This window comes from Parasteatoda tepidariorum, chromosome 7 (genome assembly GCF_043381705.1).
Source record: "Parasteatoda tepidariorum isolate YZ-2023 chromosome 7, CAS_Ptep_4.0, whole genome shotgun sequence".
Taxonomy (NCBI): Eukaryota; Metazoa; Arthropoda; class Arachnida; order Araneae; family Theridiidae; genus Parasteatoda; species Parasteatoda tepidariorum.
This window is the reverse complement of record NC_092210.1, coordinates 21,228,288-21,248,737: the sequence shown is the minus strand read 5'-3', so window position 1 is coordinate 21,248,737 and position 20,450 is coordinate 21,228,288. Positions and strand designations below refer to the sequence as shown.

At 25.9% G+C, this 20,450-nt stretch overlaps 1 protein-coding gene across 8 annotated transcripts; it reads right to left on the bottom strand.

Annotated features, from left to right (window-relative positions):
- Positions 1-5,828: 5,828 nt before the first annotated feature.
- Positions 5,829-20,401, bottom strand: LOC107443882 (protein CutA homolog). Of its 8 annotated transcripts, none has more exons than XM_016057889.3 (7): positions 20,264-20,401; positions 16,321-16,466; positions 13,450-13,509; positions 12,354-12,399; positions 11,415-11,464; positions 7,464-7,506; positions 5,829-5,987 (listed from the first exon to the last, which is right to left on the bottom strand). In XM_016057889.3, exons 2-7 carry the CDS (start codon positions 16,452-16,454, stop codon positions 5,901-5,903), a joined length of 420 nt encoding a protein of 139 aa, XP_015913375.1. In that variant the 5' UTR covers positions 16,455-16,466; positions 20,264-20,401; the 3' UTR covers positions 5,829-5,900. The 8 variants fall into 8 exon arrangements, with proteins under 8 accessions (XP_015913375.1, XP_071039252.1, XP_015913376.1 ...); XM_071183151.1 differs by having other exon boundaries at positions 20,276-20,392; XM_016057890.4 differs by having other exon boundaries at positions 20,209-20,338.
- Between the last annotated feature and the right edge of the window lie 49 nt (positions 20,402-20,450).

Sequence of the window (20,450 nt, the reverse complement as noted above, 5' to 3'; positions counted from 1 at the left end):
ATCTCAGATAGCATCAAGAAATGGAAATAATGTATATAAAGGATTTTAATACCGTTATTTTAACTAAAAAGAATATATAAAATAACAATACATAATTTAATATAAATAAATGGAGCACTAAAATGAAGCTCAATTTATATCTAAATTACTTAATTCTCATAAAAGTGTTTTCGGTTTTTTTAAATGTATTTTTATGACTGTTCAAAATAAAAAATCTTATTTTCATGTGTGTATAAATAATTTTTAAAAATTTTGTCATAATTGGGTCATTCCACTGTCACGTGTGGAACAATTTCTTGGGCATTTTCTTTATCAATTGTATGATAATGTGTTTAGTAGCCTTAAAAACAAAAACGTTGTGTAACTTTTATGAAGTGCATATAGTACTTACTCTATTCTTTATGACTAATAGCTCTTTTCAAAGTTATAAAACACATTGATTGTAACAAGTCAACCAAAGTGTTACGTGCGGGTCAAAGGTGAAATTGCGTAAATGTAATTTTTTGAAATAAATCTATGAATTCAGCCATATGCAAAGAAATTATTTAAACAATATATATATTTTTTACAATGAAAGTATACTTCTGTATATGAGTCTCAATGATTTTAAATGTGTTCAAATTTTCATTGGCGATTAATTTTTAAGTGTCAGTGGGACATCTAGTAAAATTGCACAATGTCCTGCACGTGATAGTAAACAGCAAAACAACTTTAAATCTACTTTTATTCCATTGTAAATTTTCGTAAAGCATTAAGTTCGGAGCATTAGAAAATTTTAACTAAGGCATTTTTTTCCTTAACTCTATTAAATGCAGAATGGAAAATGGAATTTCTATGCTTAATTTTTAATGAAGAATACGACAATTAAGTTTTTAAAAAAAAATTTCAGGAATTACTATTCAAATTAGTTTTTTATTAAACCTAAATTTACCATGTTTGTTGACAATTATAGGATCAGAATATATTTTGTTTTTCAAAATCTGTTATCTACCATATAGGGTACAGTCAATGAAAAAGGAACATTTGTATATTCCAGATGAGCCCTGTTCTTATATATGTGAAATGTAGGGATACGTTCTTATATATATGAAATTGATATATGAAATTTAGGTCCATTATTTTTCCTGGATAGAATTAAGCTATGACCCACTCCGTTGCTCAAGGAGTCAAACTTTTAACTTGACGTTTATCATCATTTTAAATTATTTCCTCATCTCATTTTTTCCATTTGATATTCTCTTATGCCTGCTACATTTAATGCTGTATCCCAAGGTCTGTATGTTTCAATTTCATTTTTTATTTGTTTCTCATATAATAAAATAATTAAAAAAAACTTAGGTATTTGTAACATGAGTGGATTAAGTTCTTTTGCTGACTGGATTAAGAGTTCATTCTGAAAGGTTTATTTCTTGTCAAACGGATTATCGATGAATTTTAGATAATAAGGAGGAAAAAAACTGTTCCACAAGTTTTTCCAAATATGTTTTTTCACAGAATTAAAAACGATTTTAATGTCTTCCTTGCATGACACCACTTGACATTTTTTTTAACATACATTAATTATTTCTTTATGGCTATTATATAGACTTTTATTTATTTCTATATTCCTTATGTACAGTGTACCAAAGAAAACTGTCGACCCTTAATTACTTTTGATCTAATGATCGGATCTTCACGATCTAGAACTCAATCTTAACAGTTTAATTGGGACATCTCTGTGCCAGACGATATTTTACGTTACGAAATCAGACACAAAAACGTACTTTCCCTGAGTACACATACCTTTTTTTTCAACAGTTTCGGATTTCTGTCCCCCAAAATATAGGGGGTAGCCGCAATCTCGGAAATATGGTCCCAATAGTTTGATCAGAAGAGCACTCCAAAGTTTGGGCCCATTAATCTTAATTTCACTTTCTTCGTATTTCACTATATCTCGAAAACTTTTAAACCGAATTAAAAAATTATTGCGCGTAATTATAAAACTCGTTTATTCAAAGAAAAATCCAAGCAAAAAATAACTTCTCAAAAAATATTTATTACTTTCTTTATTATTTTATTTAATAATGTTCGAAAACATTTTGAATTGTAAGGTATACAAATTTTTGCATAATTTTAAAGAATGTAATTTTACATGGCAAAATACAAAATTTGAGGAAAATCGGCTGAATATTTCATGAGAAATAGAATTTCATAGATTTCAGATATTTAAACTTTGATTTCGAAGGAACTAATAGACCCGAATTTGCTCAAACTTTGCGTTTTGTCTTGTTAAATTATATTCTTTAAAATGATGCAAAAAAAAATTTGTATCTTACAATTCAAACTTTTTTCGACCATTATTGAATAAAATAATAATAAATATTTATTAAAAGTTATATTTTGCATTGAATTATCGTTGGACAAATAAATTTTATAATTGTGTGCAAAAATGTTTCAATCCGGATAAAAAGTTTTCGAGATATAACGAAAAACGCAAAAAGTAAAATTAACATCAAGGGGTCAAAACTTAGGACCATATTTCTCAGATTGCGGCTACTCCCTATATTTGGGGAGGGGGGGTAGACATCCGAAATCGTCTAAAAGAGGTATGTTTATTCAGAGAAAGTACGTTTTTACGTCTGATTTCATAACTTAAAATACGTCTCCATATTTGCTGCACATCGTCACCCCCTCGAGTCATTAAGATTGAGTAATAGAACGTGAAGATCCGATCATTAGATCAAAAGTTATTCAAAGTAGTCAATTTTTTTCCCACTGTGCAACTATTTTGTCTTTTAATCTTTACTAAATTTTAATAAGCGATGCTTCTTTTCTTTCTTTTTGGCTTAAGAAAAAAAATTTCTCACATTTCGTGTAATGACCAATTTATAATGCTTTATAATAAGAAATATTGCCTGCAATTGCAGTTCATTACTTTTTAGAAATCAGTTATGCAGATAAAAGCTAATTTCATTATGTCAATAAATTAATCGAAATATTCTCACAATAAAATAAATCAATGTAATTAATAGAAAATACCTGTTAAGTTCTGTATCTTATATCAGTACACATGATCTTGATTAGATCTTTCCAAGGAAGTAAAATCTTGTTATTTGAAAGAAATTCCTGATTCGGTTATGTTCTTTTATTGAAGAAATAAAATGACACAACTGTAAAATACGACATTTTAGACTTCTTCATTTAAACAGTTTGATTACAATTTTTCACTTCGAACAAAAAATATTAATAATCCTAATATTTCACAAAAAAAGAACTCAAAACAAAACAAGGATAACGGACAAGGATAACGGATCAAAAATAGTACTTGAACTAAATTCTGCTACCAATTTAAAGTTGAAAGTATTCATCAAAAAAATACCGTCTGCTGTTTTATTATTTATGAAAGATCATTGGCTGAGTAATTAATTCCTCCAAAATCGTTTTCAGTAAAAAGATGAAACTGTAAACTTTATAAAATCTCTGAAAAAAAATCGTCTGCTTTATTTTGTCATTTAAATTTCTTATGAGATGAGAAATTCTTTTTTTATACATATTAGTTAGTTTCAAATATGCAAACAATTTTCTCTACTATTCTCTCTTTTTAGATATTGCTGAAATATGCTTTTTTTTCATAATTCTGCAAGAAGCATGTTTTGCTTGTTGTCTAGAATTTTTCTAGAAGGCAACAACTTAAAAAAAAATATTCTGTAACTTTTATTTTTTAAGATTCTGCATAGCAACTTTTTAAGTAGATTTAGTGTAATACTAGAGAGGGTAAAATCAATATTTGATTTACAATATTAGACAGCTGAGAATTTTTCTCTTTCATAGAACTGAGAATTTTGTTTGTTAGTTAGGCTTAGAGAATCTTTACAAGATAGGCAGCTGAAACCTTCCAGCATGGCAGCAGGCACTACAGATTATCACAGTATTTGCAAATTATTCTTCATCTCAGAATTGGGGAAGTGTGAGAAAAGGGCAAAAAAAATTGCTGCAAAGTAAGAAAAGAAGATTTTTACATTTCCCTTGATGAGAGATAAGAGATAGCTTTTTTTTTTCAAATTTAATACAAAATAAAAATAAATTGCCATAAGAAAATAACGCAATTAAGGTTTATTCTCTCTGAAAGCGCTAAGATTATCTATTCTGTCCAAAAACTTCTGTTGTGCTTAAACAAAAAAAATTATGAAGTCTCCAAATGTTTGGCTAAAAAAAGTGATTCTCAAAATGATTTTAACTGGAATTAATTGAAAAAATTTTAATTGAAAAAAAAAACATTAAACCATAAATACTTTAACTTTTTTATTCATTTCTTAAGTTGCATTGTCTTTTTTTCTTCTAAGTTGCATTGTCAGCCATTGTCTTTTTTTACTTTAATTTGTATCAGGGTTTATTTCATTTTTTTAAGTATTATTTTAGAAAATTCTAATTATAATGATGCAAATTTTTAACATAAACTTTTTGAGTATAACTTTTATCAACCTTACATAGGCAAATTTTGTTTAGACTTGTTGAATTAAGCCCAATTATTACAATAATAATCGTTTAGTGACTGCATTGAAATTGCAATTAAATTTTAATTTTACTTTAATTCGTATCGGATTTATTTCATTTTTTCCAAATACTATTTTAGAAAATTCTAATTAAAGTAATGCAAATTTTTAGCATTAACTTTTCTACAAATATTTAATTTTTACACTTTTAATTCATACTAACTTAGAAACAGAAATCATATTTTTAAATAAAGGAATACTTCAGTTATATTAAAATATTGCAAAATAAATAGAAAAAAATCATTATTATTAAATATTAAATTTTAAAAATTTGCCATATCTGGGTTTTGAAAACAGGTGCCCCGGCATTAGCAATTGCTCCATGCTGCTAAAATCCTTGCTTGCATGCTCATTTGTTTGCAAAAACAAGGTAACTGATATATTTTTTGAAATAGAAAGAATTATAATCCAATTCGATACTTTAACAAAGAATATTTTTTAAGACAAACTAATGAATATTTATGCAAGGCACTATAAGCCATTAAGAATATCACAATACATACAAAATAATGAAATTTTTAACATGACTTTTCAATGAGCTCGAAAATGTCAGTAGCCTTGTCGTTCAAACAAGAAATATCTAATAATTTTTTAAAAAATTTATTGAGACTTTTTTCTGTTTTATTTAATTGAATAAAATCTAATCTAATCTAATAAGTCCAATTATTTAAAAAGTGACCATCTACAAAATAAAGTTTAATTATTTATTTATTTAAATCTAATAAATTTTTAAAACTTTCATGGAGGCTTTTTTCTATTTTATTTGATTGAACAAAATGTAATCTAATCTAATAAGTCCAGTTATTTAAAAAGCAACTGTCAACAAAATTAGGTTCAATTATTCATTTCATTATTCATTACATAATTAAATGCTTCTCTGCAAAACACAATTTTAATTTTCCATTTTAATCATTTTTATGGAAACTTAAAATTGTGTTTTGCAAACAAGAAGTTCTCAAAATAGTTCTTAAAAAGAGAGAAAGGAACATAGTGCACTAAAACTTTTACGCTACTGTATTAAATAAAAATTGATGCAGAATTTTCTGAGATATTTGGGTCAGATATTAGCATTCCTTAACACAGAATTAGTAAAATTCGAAATGGACTTATTAGATGCCCTTAAAGACCCTTCTTGCAAAAATAAAAATAAAAATTACAATGAAAAAAAATAGTTTAAAAAAAAAACTTTAATTTTACGAAATCAGGAAACTGCCTTAATAGGTAACTTTCAACACAAATAAAACATAAGCAAGCATAACAAAGTAATTCATTCTCAAATATAATTAAAGACACACATTTGTTGAATATACATAACATTTATTTTGAATAACAAAATTATCAAACATTTATTAACAAAACATCACTTTATTACAATTCTGAAAAGTCTTCTTTTGAAGACTTTTCAGGCACAACTTCATCTAACCATTTCAAGTATGGTGGATTTCCGTGCTGAATCTAAAAGAGTGTAAAACTAATTACAAAACTTAAGTAAATCTGGAAAACTTGTGTTAATGATCAACATGTTGTCAATGCTAAAGTCAAAACACTCACCATGAATTATTACACTTATTTAATATCAATTGTATTTAATTAAGAGATGCTCATAATAATAATTATCAAAAGATGCAAATAATAATAATAAACAATTCATAACGAATTATTTATATCACTCTCAAATAAATTAAATTTATATATCAAAATTTCATTTAATTTAGGTTATTTAAACTATCAACAAAAAAAAAACATTAAAAAACTAAAGTATGTTTATAATAAAAATTTTCAGCAACTTGAAAATATGTGATTTTTCAAGTTTTCATTAATTGTGATGATGAGTGTGATGCACAAACGGAAAATATTAATCAATTTTAAAATACTTTATGCTATTTTCATTCTATCTACAACAGGCAGCTTTCCCCCACTAAAGCATTCCACAACTAAAATATGTATTTTTTTCGTCCAATTCTATCATGTAGGCCTTGTAGTGAACCAAAAAAAAAAAAAAGAATTTTTTTCGAAAAAATCAGAACAATGTACATATACTGTACAACTTCTTTTTTTTTTAAAAAAAAGGCAAACGACCAATTAAAAAAATAAATAATTTGCTCTACTTAAATATAAAGTAAAATTTTATCGCAAAAGAATAATAAAATACATTATTCCTAATTTCAGACTTACTTTTTTTATAAGAAAGTTTTCACAATTTACAGCATAATTTTATTAATGTAGCACCGAACAAATCATAAAAAATTAAGATAAATAGATAGAAATTTTTTCTAACTACGCATTAAAAAAATAACCAGTGTTAATTAGTTAATATAATAATTTTAAAACATCCTAAACTCTTTCTCCATTTTAAACTAGGGTTTCAATAATTTAGAAACAAAGACACAGGGTCCCACTAGACACTTTTGTACAAAACTATCATCTCTTAGTTTTAACTACAGAATTTTGCAATTTTTATTTTAGTTATCAATTAAATATGCATCGTTAGTTAAACAAAATTAGTTTAATCAAAATTCCTAATTTTTCGATTTTTAAAATCAGTTATTTTAAATTGAACATTTGTATTTGCAGAAAAAGAAACGTTCTTCCTGTCAGTAAAATCTGTCCAGTGGAACTGGACAGTGGACCTGTTCACCCAAAATGAGATGTCCAGTGGAATGCAAAGGGTTAATAAAAAATAAAATTTCTAGCAAAGGTATTTTAAAAAGTAGTAACTTTACTGAAAAAATACAATTTCAAAAAACAAAATTCCTTATTTAAAACCTGCAGGTTTAAGTTTCATTTATTTGAATAAAAACTATAGCCAATTGTAACAACTTTTAGTTTAGGACTAATAAAATTAGCTGAATAACATTACACTGATTACATGTATACTTAACAAAAACTGATAATATAACTATGACAAAAAATATTACAACATATACTTACAGGAGTAGATATAACTTCACACACTTCATATGGGTGGTTTTCTCTAAATGATAAAAAGGCATTAAGTTGAAAACGTGTTTACATCATAAGTTAAAACAAGAATGGACAAAGTTCTTCATTCAAATATCATGATTGCATTTTTAAGTGTGCATTATAGTTAGTAAAATTAATAAAGAAATTAAACATTCTACTTAAATTTTTTATCACTTTTATACAGAGAAAACAATTGTCTAAAGTATAAAAATACTTTCTAAAAATAACATAAATGTCCAAAGAAGGTAGTATTATCATTGTGCTTGAGTATAACAAAGAACAAAACCATGTATAAAGAGCAAAATAAAAAGAGCAAAATTTTTGATTCCTACTGAATTCATTGTTTTATACTTGATTTAAACACTATTGTAATTCAATTCAAATTCAATACAAAATCATTAAATATAATTTGTGAAAGATAAAACTTAAGTTACTTTGTTATAACTTTTAAAATAAATTAAAGCCTTTAACTGACAGAATTGTTTGCTTGCAAAAAAACATCATTAACTAATTTTAAAAAAAGGGGGTAACATTTAAGTGAAACTTAATTTTCCCTTTTAAAATTTAAAATGCTGCAGTTGAAGAGTTACCAAAAAAAAAACTCAAGAAACGTTTAGTTTTTGTTTTGTTTTTCCTCTAAAGATAATTTTTAAACAGAGAAAAATATGTATGTAAAAACTAAATTTTTTATAAAAATATGATTTAAATTAACACCCCTACCTGATGTAACCTGGCTACATACAAATATATTTGATCTTTGACTCTTATACACTGAATAAAAAATAAAAACACATAAAAAATTTAGACCATTAGTAATCTATTGTAACCAATTATAACACAAAACTAATGAAATTATACTAACAAATGACAAAATTTAAAATAAGACTTTACCTTTCAGCAAATATGCTTCTCGTATTGAAATTATATTACAGCATATTTATTCAATCAGCATCTTTTCACTTAAAAGATATTTTATTTTTAATTAATCAGTAATACGTCTCTACATTTAAGTTGATTTAGACCTTGTCCATTTCCTTTTACATTTTTTTTTTTTCAACTTATTTAACCGAGTACTTCAAACAAGCATTTCTTACTTTTTTTAATTCAAACTTTCCATTTTTGGCTAGTAACTGTCTTTTAAATTCCGAATTTATTCTGCCAACTTGAAACACAGATAATAAACGAACACTTGAACACATCAAAACACACCTGAATCACAAATAACACTTGACATCATAACAGCATGCCAATTTTCCAGGTTGATAGCAACCTCCAAACATTTCAAGTTTTGCAAATAATTGTTTTGGATATATTCAATTGCTATACACCTTACTGTTTAGAATTTCCTTCAAAAAATGAAGCAAAAAGCTAATGACATGTTTTTATAAATTTATACTTACATATTAATATTAGATTTTGTTAACTCTCAAGTATTGTAATTCTTTATCCTGGCATTTATTGAATAGAACCTCATTTAATTCTATTAAAAAAATTTATTCTTACAATGAAATTTTAATGTTCAAGGGAATTTTGCAAACACAATCAAACTTGTACTATGGATTGATTTATAACACAACAATAGGTCGGCTGGTCCCGACTGTATACCATCTGAGCTACTAAAAACTGATGAACCAGAGCTTCTTAACGCCATCTATAATATCATGGTTAAAATTTGGGATACGGAGAAATTGTCCATTGAATGGGAAGAAGGCTCCATTTGCCCCATATTTAAGAAAGGAGACCAACTTGAATGTCGTAACTATAGAGGCATTACACTCCTCAATACAGCATATAAAATATTCTCCAACTTGCTCTTTTCAAGACTTCTCCCTTTTAAAGACAAAATAATTGGAGACTACCAATGTGATTTTAGATCACAAAGATCTGCTATAGATCAACTTCACACTCTAAAACAAATTTTAGAAAAAACTAAGGAATATAATATCAAAACTTCTCCTTTATTTATAGATATAGACTTTAAAGCTGCCTACGACAGCATAAAGAGAGATAAACTACTAGAAGCAATGGCCGAATTTGGGATCCCTACTAAACTCACTAACTTAACCAGAGCTACACTAAGTAATATAAGATGCAGGGTTAAAATTCAAAATCAATTATCAGAACCATTTTCAACAGAGAGAGGCCTGTCTACTCTTTAATCTAGCTCTGGAGAAATGTATCAGAGATAGTGGATTAGACCAAAAAGGCACCCTTTGGAATAGATCAATTCAATAGTTCAATCACTGTCATATGACGATGTCATAGGAAGGTCAGAGAGAGCTGTGAGAGAGGCCTTTCTGGCTCTTGAAACTTAGGCCACAAATATGGGCCTTGCCATCAATGAAGATAAAACTAAATTCATGGAATCTCCAGCCACAACTGTAAAGCGTGATTCTTTATTCATAAATGGTTACACCTTTGAAAAGGTTAATGAATTCAAATACCTTAAAACAAACAGCATAAAAACAGAAGCAGACATCAGAATTGAAATGTTTCTTTGGACTAAGAAAGCAATTAAGATCAAGCCTAATCAGTCGAAAAACTAAAATTAAAATTTATAAGACTCTTATTCTACCTGTATTGCCCTATGCAAGTGAAACATGGACACTAAATGCAGACACTCAGCATACTCTTGGTGCTTTTGAAAGGAAAATCCTTAGAAATATTTTTGGCCCAGTACAGGAAAGAGGCTGTTGGCGAATCAGATACAACTTTGAATTATATAGACTCTATGGACAGCCACAGATAGTGCAGGTCATCCAAAGCAATAGATTAAGATGGCTTGGCCATATCTTGAGAGGTCCAGAAAATAATGCAGTCCAAATCACCACCTTTAAAAATTCTTCGGGATCTCAGGCTAGAGGAAGACCTCCAACTAGATAGCTGGATGATACTGCTAAAGATCTATAAAAGTATTAAAGATAAACAACTGGAAAAAAAGTACCATGGACAGGAGGCGTTGGAGGCTGCGTGTGGTTGAGGCAGCCAAGGCCTGTAAGGGGCTGTCGTGCTGAAGAAGAAGATTGATTTATAACATTTCAGAGATAAAATATACAATTAATAATATAATAATTTTAATAAAGTTCTTAATAATTAATGGAGTTTCATTTTATTAGTTTTTACATATTTTAAAAAGTGTACAACATTTTAAAATAAAAAAATAAAAACTTTTAAGAATAATAAAAATAATAATATATTTAACCCACTGACGGTTCTGCACCTAATAAGTCGCATTTTAGCCTGCAGTCTTCTCTGCATAGCAAAACCGATTTTCCCATGTTAATGGATAGGGGAACTGCGTGTAGGTGAGAAACATTCTCCCAATTTTGCCCATTTCCTTAACTGCCAGTGGACTAAGAACAACATTGAAAGGCAAACATGGAGGAGAGCAGAGCCTCCTAGTAAATAAAAATTATACTAAAAAACTTTTGACTATAATGTAAAGTGTTGATAAATAGTAATTACAACTAAAAAAATTATAATGTGCATAAACTAAAATGGCTGCTATAACCTAAAAAAAAAATAATAATAATATTTAAATTTTCTCACATTGAAAAAATATTAGATTTTTCTTATAAATTTTGTTTCAACAAGTTTGATTTGTAACAACTATAAAAAAATAATCTTTAACTGGTTTTTAAGATAGCCTTTGCATAAAAGTGATAATCATAAAATATTTTCCTTCAAATATAAATTAACTACAGAAATTTTTTGATTTTTTAAGATTTTTATACTTATAAAGTAAAAAATAGTTGTTAAAGTTTTGGGAATAAAAAAATTAATAACTTTAAAAAATTCTTAAGTTTGGAAAAATTATAGGGGACACGTGTCCCTCCCCACCGACGCTACACATTTCACTCTGTTTATCTTTTTCAAGAAAAGATTTTTAACTATTGTAAGAAAGTTTAATATATTTACCTCACATATTTTGTCAGTTCTTCTAACCTAGAAATTCTTGATTTAATAACCTACAAAGAATTTAAAGCAATTATTTGATTAGTATACTAAATAATTTACAAAATGAAAATAATTTTGTTCAATTAAGAATTATAGTTGATTACAATCAAAATTAGTTATTTTGAATAAATAAAATTATGTAATTTAATAAAATTGAATAATTAAATAAATAAAACTTGCTAAATACTTGTCCTTAAACTTAAATTAAAAATATAAATAAATTTCATTGAAAAATAAAAGTAATGAAATTAAACAAATTTGAATGAAATAATTTATTTGACTATAAAGAAACAAGAGAATTAGTGTTATAAAACAAACAAAAACGTTGGTTTAAGTAAGTTATTTGAAAAATTAAGACCGCAGCTTTTAATCTTTGCCTTATATGAAGATAATTATTTTAAATAATTATCTTCATATAAATCATAACGTTAACTTATAAATTTTTAATGAAATTGAATTATTTTTAAGCAATTAAATAAATAAAAGCTCAATACTTGTCATCAAACTTGAATTAAAAACATAAATATTTTCATTGAAAAATATAAGTAATGAAATTAAACAATTGAATGAAATAATTTATTTTATTATAAAGAAGCAAAAGAATTAAAGTTGCAAAACAAACGAAAACTTAGATTTAAATAAATTATTTCAAGAATTAATGCAGCAAATTTTAACCTATGAATTATATGAAGATAATTACACGAAGAATTGATACAGCAAGACCAAAATGTTTCTTTTTTTTTTTTTTTAGAAGTTTTGCAGCTTAATGTTTACATTTAAAACAATTTAACCAATGTTTTTAACTGATAATCATTATCACAAAAAGGATTAAAATATTTTGCAAAGCTCCAATTAAAAATCTATGGAAGATAAAAGGAAAATTTGTTGCTCAATACTTGCCATTAAAACTTCTGAATCCTTTTGTATTTCACCCTTCCATTCATAGCTAAAAGAACAAAAAATTGTAATGGTAGTATTAACTTTTATTTGCATAAGCAAGACATATCATTTTAAATTCATCAGGACTAAAAAGCATGTTTAAAGTTGGGATTTTAAACCCACTGATGACCTTTTAGAGGCTTACTAAGACATTTTCATGCAAACAAAAAAAAAATTTATATTAATAAAAAAATTACATTTTTATGAATAGTAAATCATCTTAGGCAAAACTAGCTAAGGCAATAACACAAAATTGTACTTATAATAAGTATATTTCTTCAAAAACTAACACTAATAAGTAAATTATAATTAACATAAATTTTCATACAATAGCAATTTATTAGATAAATGACCTTTATTAAATTAAAGACTGTGTAGTATGCTGAAGTAAATGTTCCTGATAGAATACTAAAAAAAAAAAAAAAAATTTAAAAATACAAAAAAAAATTAAATAATAAACAGAGGATAATTTGAACACAGTAACTCTTTCAAAAATAAAGACACATTTTTTTCTTCCTAATATTACTAAACAAGAGAATTGAGCAGATTTTTTTAATGAAAACATTTATAATTGAAATCAAAACAAAGCCTGTGTGCAAGTGTTACATTCAAACATAATTAATAATCAGCTTCATAAATATTCATAGTTTATTCCTCTCATTGAGGTTAGTTTTTCTTTAACTGTTCTTGTCTTTTCAGAACTCTTTAAGTGAACTCATTAAAGCAGTTTAAATGCTTAGCTGCCCTAAATGCAACAAAAAGAAATAAAATTAAATATATATATTATGTAAAATTTTGGAAAGAATCCAAAACATTAAAAAAATTGATTTTTTTATTTATTTATTTTTTTTTTGTCAGAAAAAAGGAAATGAGATAGAATATGGACATCTAAAAGTGAAATTTTGTACACGCATTTTGAAGCATTATCTGAAACAACTAAAGTTACAAATATATTAAATTTTGTATAAAAACCCAATTACAAAAAAAAACGGAAAGCATGTCAATGTAATACAAATAATTTATTATAACTATTTTATATTGAAAATAATATACTTACATTGATTGCACCCCAGGTACAATATTCACACATGCAGCAAGTTTTTCCTTCACTAATCCTCTGCAATAAATTTTGTTATTATAAATTCATTCAATTAAAGCATGAACAATAATTATAGTTTTCTTCTTCGTCCAAGTACACATATAGATTAAGTAGTTATTCAACTTTTAAGATGTAACTTGATTAACACAATGGTTGATACTATGTTTGTATGATAACAATAAATGAAATTAAATTACAATAATGCTAGACAAACTTTTAAATGAATACTTATCAAATTTATCAAACTTATTAAGCAACTATTTTGATTAAATAAAACTGGGGAACAAATTTTTGTTGCATTTATACATTATACTATCTGTACTGTAAATTATCATATATTGGTATACAATCCAGAAATCATATATTTAGATTAATTGTAATCATAATTATATGTAATCGTTTATTTTTACTTGTAATCACAATTATAGATAATTGAATGCAGCAATTGGTTATGTAATTACAATTACAGTTGTAATCAAAATTATGAATGTTTGTAATCATGATTGCAAGCATTAGATCACTGTAATAGATTATTGTAACCATGATTACAGTTGTTATCAAAATTTGTAATCATGATTACAAGTAATTGATTACTATTATCAAAAATGTAATCGATTACATTTTTGCCCTATTTTGATGTAATCAGAAATAATGATTATTTGTAATCAGAATTACCTGTAATCATGATTATAAGTAATGATTAAGTAATTATCTGCAATCAATTACGGTTTTTAGTTGATACTGTACTTGACGCCCAACTCTGGTGCATACAAAGTGATTTCAAATAATTTTTTAAAATCATTACACTTTTACATGTGACTCAAAAAATCCTGATATTTTTAATGCTATGTTATTATGACATGCGAGTTATGAATCAAGCTTAAAAAGAATAACTTTTTTTACGTGCTCCATTTGCGCCAATTTTAACATAAATATAAGTGGTTTTTCTAGCATTTTTTTTTGTTTGTCGTATTTTTCAATATGATTGTGAAAATCCTGATATTTTCACACAATATTACAAACCTGAAAATTCCATTCCTCTCAATTTTTTCTATAGTTTAAAGAGCTTTTTTTTTAATATTTAGGATTTATAAAATCTCTTATAATGAAATTAAAATAAATGTTTTGAAGTTGAAGTATATTTCCCACTAAATGTTGAATCTTATTTTGTGCTGTAAGAGCTTTGCTTTAATTTAAATCATTTTAAGCCCTACAAACTTTCTTTAAATTAAAGTATTTAACTTGCATTTATTTTACTCATTAGATTTTATTTTTAATTTAATTCAATGAACACTAAAGATTTTTATTTTTAGAATTTAAGTTAAAATCGTGTCATGTAATGCAATTTAAAAAAAAAATTTGACTTTTCCCATTGTTTTATTTACTTCAATTTAACAGATTTTTTTTTTTTTTTTNTTTTTTTTTTTTTTTTTTGATAAGGGATTTTTTTTTATTTTTAAATAATTAATTTTGCAGTCTTTAATTTTAAACACGTAAAAGTATTTTATTTTATGCAAACATGCTACATATGTTATCTGAAAAAAAGAACTCAGTGCCTTGAACAATGATGCTTATATATCACTTACTACTTATAATTGATGTAACAATGTCGGCCGAAATACTTAAGCAAGTGAGTTTTCATTAGTTACTCTGCTGTGCCTGCGGCCCTTCACTCAAAAAGATTGTACACTCTTATTCTAAGGATCAAAAAAATATTCTTAACTTGTATTAACAATTTATTTACAGAATATAAATTAATAAATAGTTAAAAAAAAAAAAAAAAAAAACATTCATCTTTAGTGTATAGTTTTTAAAATTACTATTAAGTTGGATTTGAAAATAAAAAGTAATTAGTATGTTATTTATCCAGTGATTGTTATGAATTACTTCTGATAAAATTTATAAGTTAACAATATTAAAAAGAAAATTTATGTTGAAAAAATGAAGTGTTACAATCTTATGAATATAAAAGATATTTAAAAAGTACATAATAATTTCTTTGAAATATAAAACAAATAACTAATATATGCTTTATGTAAATTAACCTACAAGAAAAAATACAATTTAACTGGGACAAAAGAAATTATCACCAAGCTGGCGCATAAAAAATATTGTAGCCTTGAGACATGACATAAACAGAATGTCCTTTAAAAACAATTTAATTTTGATATAACTTTGAATATTTTTAGAGCATATCAAAAATAAAAATAATCAAAATAATTTTTTTTTTTTGAAATTTAAAAAACAATTCTTTATATATTTTGGTATTCTATAATTCATAAAAAAATAAGTAATAAAAAAGAAATAATATATAAAACACAAGTAAGTAATCTTACTCAGGAATTTTTCGATAGCAAAATCAGATAATACAGAAACAAAAAAAAGATTTTTACACTTTTATAAGCACTGCCTAATAGTTGAAAGAACTCTTTTTAATGAATTTTCTCTTTTCAAATTTAAAATTCTTTTCCTTAACTATTTTTATAGAAGTACTTTATTTATGTCAATATAGAGCTGCACAATGGGCTATTGGCAACAATCTGAAGACATATCATTACAATTTTGATCGTTTGCAGAGGGTAATCCCTCACTTTGGTAGCCCAATGACCTATTCCCAAATTCTTGATCGTAAAACAACTACTGCACAACCTCAATCCCTTTGCAGGCTGATCAAAATGGTCACCTGCCCACAGTGAGTTAGTGATGCTTGACTTCAGTGATTTTCTGGGATCAGTCTTAAGATCAGTTCACTGTAGGACACTATTTTTATAAATAATTATTCACAAAAAATTTTGTAAATAAAAAAAATTAACAAATAAGCTATCTTACTCAGCAATTTTTTTAGCAACTTCATCAGACGGTGCAGTCACATATGAAACTGAAAATATGCCTTGAAAAGTTTTATTAGCACTGCCTGCCATAGTTGATAAAACTCTTCTTAATGGTCCCAAGAAAGTTATCATCAATATTAAAACCTAAAATATGAAGGAAAAAAAATCAAGCAATCAGACTAACGAATAAAGTGTGCGATTTTATTATCAAGTTTTTAAGATAATACCGATCATTCTATCAATCACACAATTAAGAACTAATTTAAGGATGGTAATGTGGGGCTCATTCCTAAAAAAACTGATTCTACTTATGCACTTCTGAAAAGAAAACTTTTCTTTTTTTTTACTTTTGTGTAACTTATTTATAAAATAATTCTGTGAGTATCATTGCTTAACCTTAATGAAAGTGATTCCCTGATGTATGATTCCTGATTCTTCAACAAACAAAAAAACTCTTTTCTTGCTTTGTCTATTAATAAATTGAATGCCTATAAATATGCAAATTCAATAGATTAATAAAAAGTAGAGAATTTATCATCTGCTTATTGTCACAGATCATTTGCATCCTTTTTCTTTAATCTTTGAATACATTTTAATTTTCAAAACATTGTTTGCATTGAATTTTTTTTTTTTCTCTTATTTCATGCAAAATTTTGTAATTTATGAAAACTGCTTTTAGTAAAAACAACGTATTTCAAAAACTAAAAAAAAATTACTCTTTGGGTGTATTTTTAAAATAGAGATCTATACTGTTTTTTAATTGGAATTCACTTTTGGTAAATAAAGACCCAGAAATGTAAAAGTTCTAGTTCTAAAGCCCAGTAGTTTCCAAAATCTAAAGAAATCTCTGCAAGAATATCAACCTGTAGGAGCCCCAGTCCCCAATTAAAAAAAATCAATTTTGTTTTTGAAACTTTAAAAGTAAAGAGGTAGATTTGAATGGTGCGTATGTAATTAACTTCGTACTAAAACATTTTGGCTTTAAATCATGAAAAAATATTTTTCTCAGGAATCAAAATTTTGTAAGAACATCAAAACCAGAAGAAATTTGTCCTATTACAAGAAAATTCTTATTGACACAAAAAAAAAAAATCAAAATAATTACTCCTTATTAATCAGGGTTGGCAAGTTTTTGACACATGACGGTTTTTACCAGTTTATACCATGGTTTTTACCGTCATGTCAAAAAACCCTCAGTCAAAAACACATAGTTTTGATAAAACTGTATTTTAATTTGAGTTTAACTGCTTATGATTTAAAATTAATTCATTTTTGGGCAATAAAATTAGAAAAAAAGAGTTGAAAGATATTTAAGAACAGATTTTTGCCCTTTTCCAACATGATTATATCAAATGAAGTAAAATATTAGGATACTCTGCAAAATTTTCAACATTTCCAAGCATCATTTTGCTTGGCATATTACCTTACTGAAGAATGTCAAGTCATTCCTGACTTAGAGTTTGTTAGTAGTTACAAATTTTGAAAGTTTTGTTTAGCTTATTTCTAATATTTAAGAAATGCCAAATTTTAAATTCTTATTTTTAGTTCTTGAATTTATCAATAGAGTTCCAAGTTGTTTTGTTTGTTTGCTTATTTCTAACAATCGAGAAGTGCAAAATTTTGAATCCTTTGCAAATCAAGCTATAATGATAAAAGTTAAGTATCACTATTTTCAATAAGTATATTACAATATTTCTGTATGAATGTATATCCTTCTATAAGAATACATGTATATAGTTGTAAAATCAATAGCAATCATTTACAACATTCATTTATATAGGCAATTAAGTGAAAATAATATATTGTCCGCTATATGCCATAAATTAAAGAAAACAGTAGGTTTTTGACGGTTTTTACTGGTAAAAACATGGTTTTTACCACTGTCATGTCAAAAACCAGTTATTGACGGCAAAAACCCAACCCTGTTATTAATATATTACATTTCATATTAATAAACAATGTTATTGTATAAAAGGTTGTGGTTCCATGTAAAGGTTTCTTGAAAGTTTTGTGGCTAAGGCAAATTGCGGAATATAAATAAATCTCTGCATTCGACCTTAAACTTATACTCAGAAAGTACTATATAGTCTTAAATTTCCACACATTCTTTTGTTACAGAATTTTGCCTCAGTTTATTTGCATATTTAAGCAATAAAAAAATCTGAAATTCTTTTTATAATTAAACTGAATAATTTAAAAAAAAAAAAAAACTATATTTGAATAATTTTGAATTACATGACGTAGCCGAATTACATAAAATAAAACATAGCATACATAAATTTTTGCTAAAAATGTATAATCATGCTACAAATTTTTAAATTTTTTCCCATTTAGAGAGGGTTGAGATATAAGAAGCATCATGAATTTCATATCATTACATATGGATTCACTTTTAAGGAACAGTTGTCATTCTTTATTTCAACAGATCCTAATTTTTATTTGTTTTCACCATTTCAGGATATGTATGGATTACTTTACTAAAACCAAGTGCGTTACAACAAACACAAAAGTGGAAAATTTTGAAAGATTCAATTTAGCAACAATATTTTCTTCAATCCACAATTGTAATACTTTCATAGAATAAAGATCCAGCATATTTTTTCCAGCAGTCTTATCATCTAAAATTAGAATTTTTTTTTTTTTAAATTCATGAAAGTTCACTAAAATGAAATTAATTTTTTTTTATTTCCAACAGCAAGACAGGAACAATTATAAAAAGAAATATTAAGATAATAATAAACTTAAAAGAAGAGACTAACGTCATTGCCTTAAAAGTTCTCTAACACACGAGTCACAGAGGCGCTGTAAAGTGATGAATATCGAAAAGGTTGTGTTTAATCAAAATTAAATAATAAAACTGCTGACTTCGATTATTGAAGAAATAAATTCTCAAGAAAAAAAAAATCTATTCAATTAAGGTAGATACATGCAAGTTATTGTGAAAGTGCATATTTAAGAAATAAATCTGACTCTTAATTGAGTCTTAATTTTTTTTAGCATCATTTGTTTTAATTAAGTACTCAAATTTTATTAACTCTGCAGCAAAGAATATAGAATTTATTTTGAATAACCAAAAACTTTTCATTGAGGGGAAAAAACAGAATTGATATTTCTCTCTTGCCAATATCCATTAACTAACAAAAAATACACATTTGAGTAAAAGTCTACAACCCTCTTATTTTGTTGTTTTTAAAAGTGAAAAAACAGACGAAATTATTTAAAAGTGTATTTTCCAACAATAAGTAATTAAGATAGAAATAATAGGAAAATTGAAATTTTATATAGGGTAAAAGCTTCAAGTGAGATTCTACATTCTCACCAAAGTTTGTTCCAATTTAATTATTATATAAAACAGCTTTCAATTTTGTCATGAATATTACACTGTTTTTATTAATTATAAACACACTGTGCTCACAAAATAATAAATGCACTGTGTTTTTGTATTATCATTATTTTCCTTTATGGAATCTTAATTTTCTTCTTTAACTTTGGCCATAATAAAACATTGTGGTAACAAAATATGAGATATCAAGCCTGAATAGACTAAAAGCCACTTTTAGATCAATATTCAAAAACTTCCTCTATAATAGAGAACAGGGGACCAAAATATAAATGTTTTAGATTATTTTTCAAAAAAGAACTCACTCTAACTCATTGACTTAAAATGTTTCATTAAAAACGAAAATTAATTACTAAACACATGATACATAAAACTTTATAATAAGCCCTATTTAATCTATTGTTTTATCAACGAATATGTTTTCAAGATGTAGAACTTTAAATATAAAGAATGTATAAATAATTAAATAAATGCATAAAAATTACAAAATTAAATAAAATCTTCATCTATGTGGTTCTAACCGAATTGCAAAAAGTGTTTCTTTACCCTCGATCTTTCCAATAAAACAGAAAAATTATCAGATATTAAACAGATATTTTACTTTTTTTGTTACCGGGGTGATTGATGAATAATTTTAGAATTAATTTTTTCTGATTGATACGGTGCTGATATTGCCACCTATGCACGTTACTAAAATACTCATTATTTTCGTCATTTGACTATTTAATTTTTATACTATTTATTTCTTCATAATTTTTAACTGAAATTCTGCATTTTTACTGCTTTAT

Excerpts from the sequence above, each read along its gene's own strand:
- LOC107443882 (XM_016057886.4), bottom strand. The coding sequence starts at position 20,168 with ATGAAGATTTTATTTAATTTT. Across the intron at positions 7,507-11,414 it reads GAACTGACAAAATATGTGAG|AGAAAACCACCCATATGAAG; the intron begins GTAAATATATTA and ends TTTATCATTTAG. Across the intron at positions 5,988-7,463 it reads GTGAAGTTATATCTACTCCT|ATTCAGCACGGAAATCCACC; the intron begins GTAAGTATATGT and ends ACACTCTTTTAG.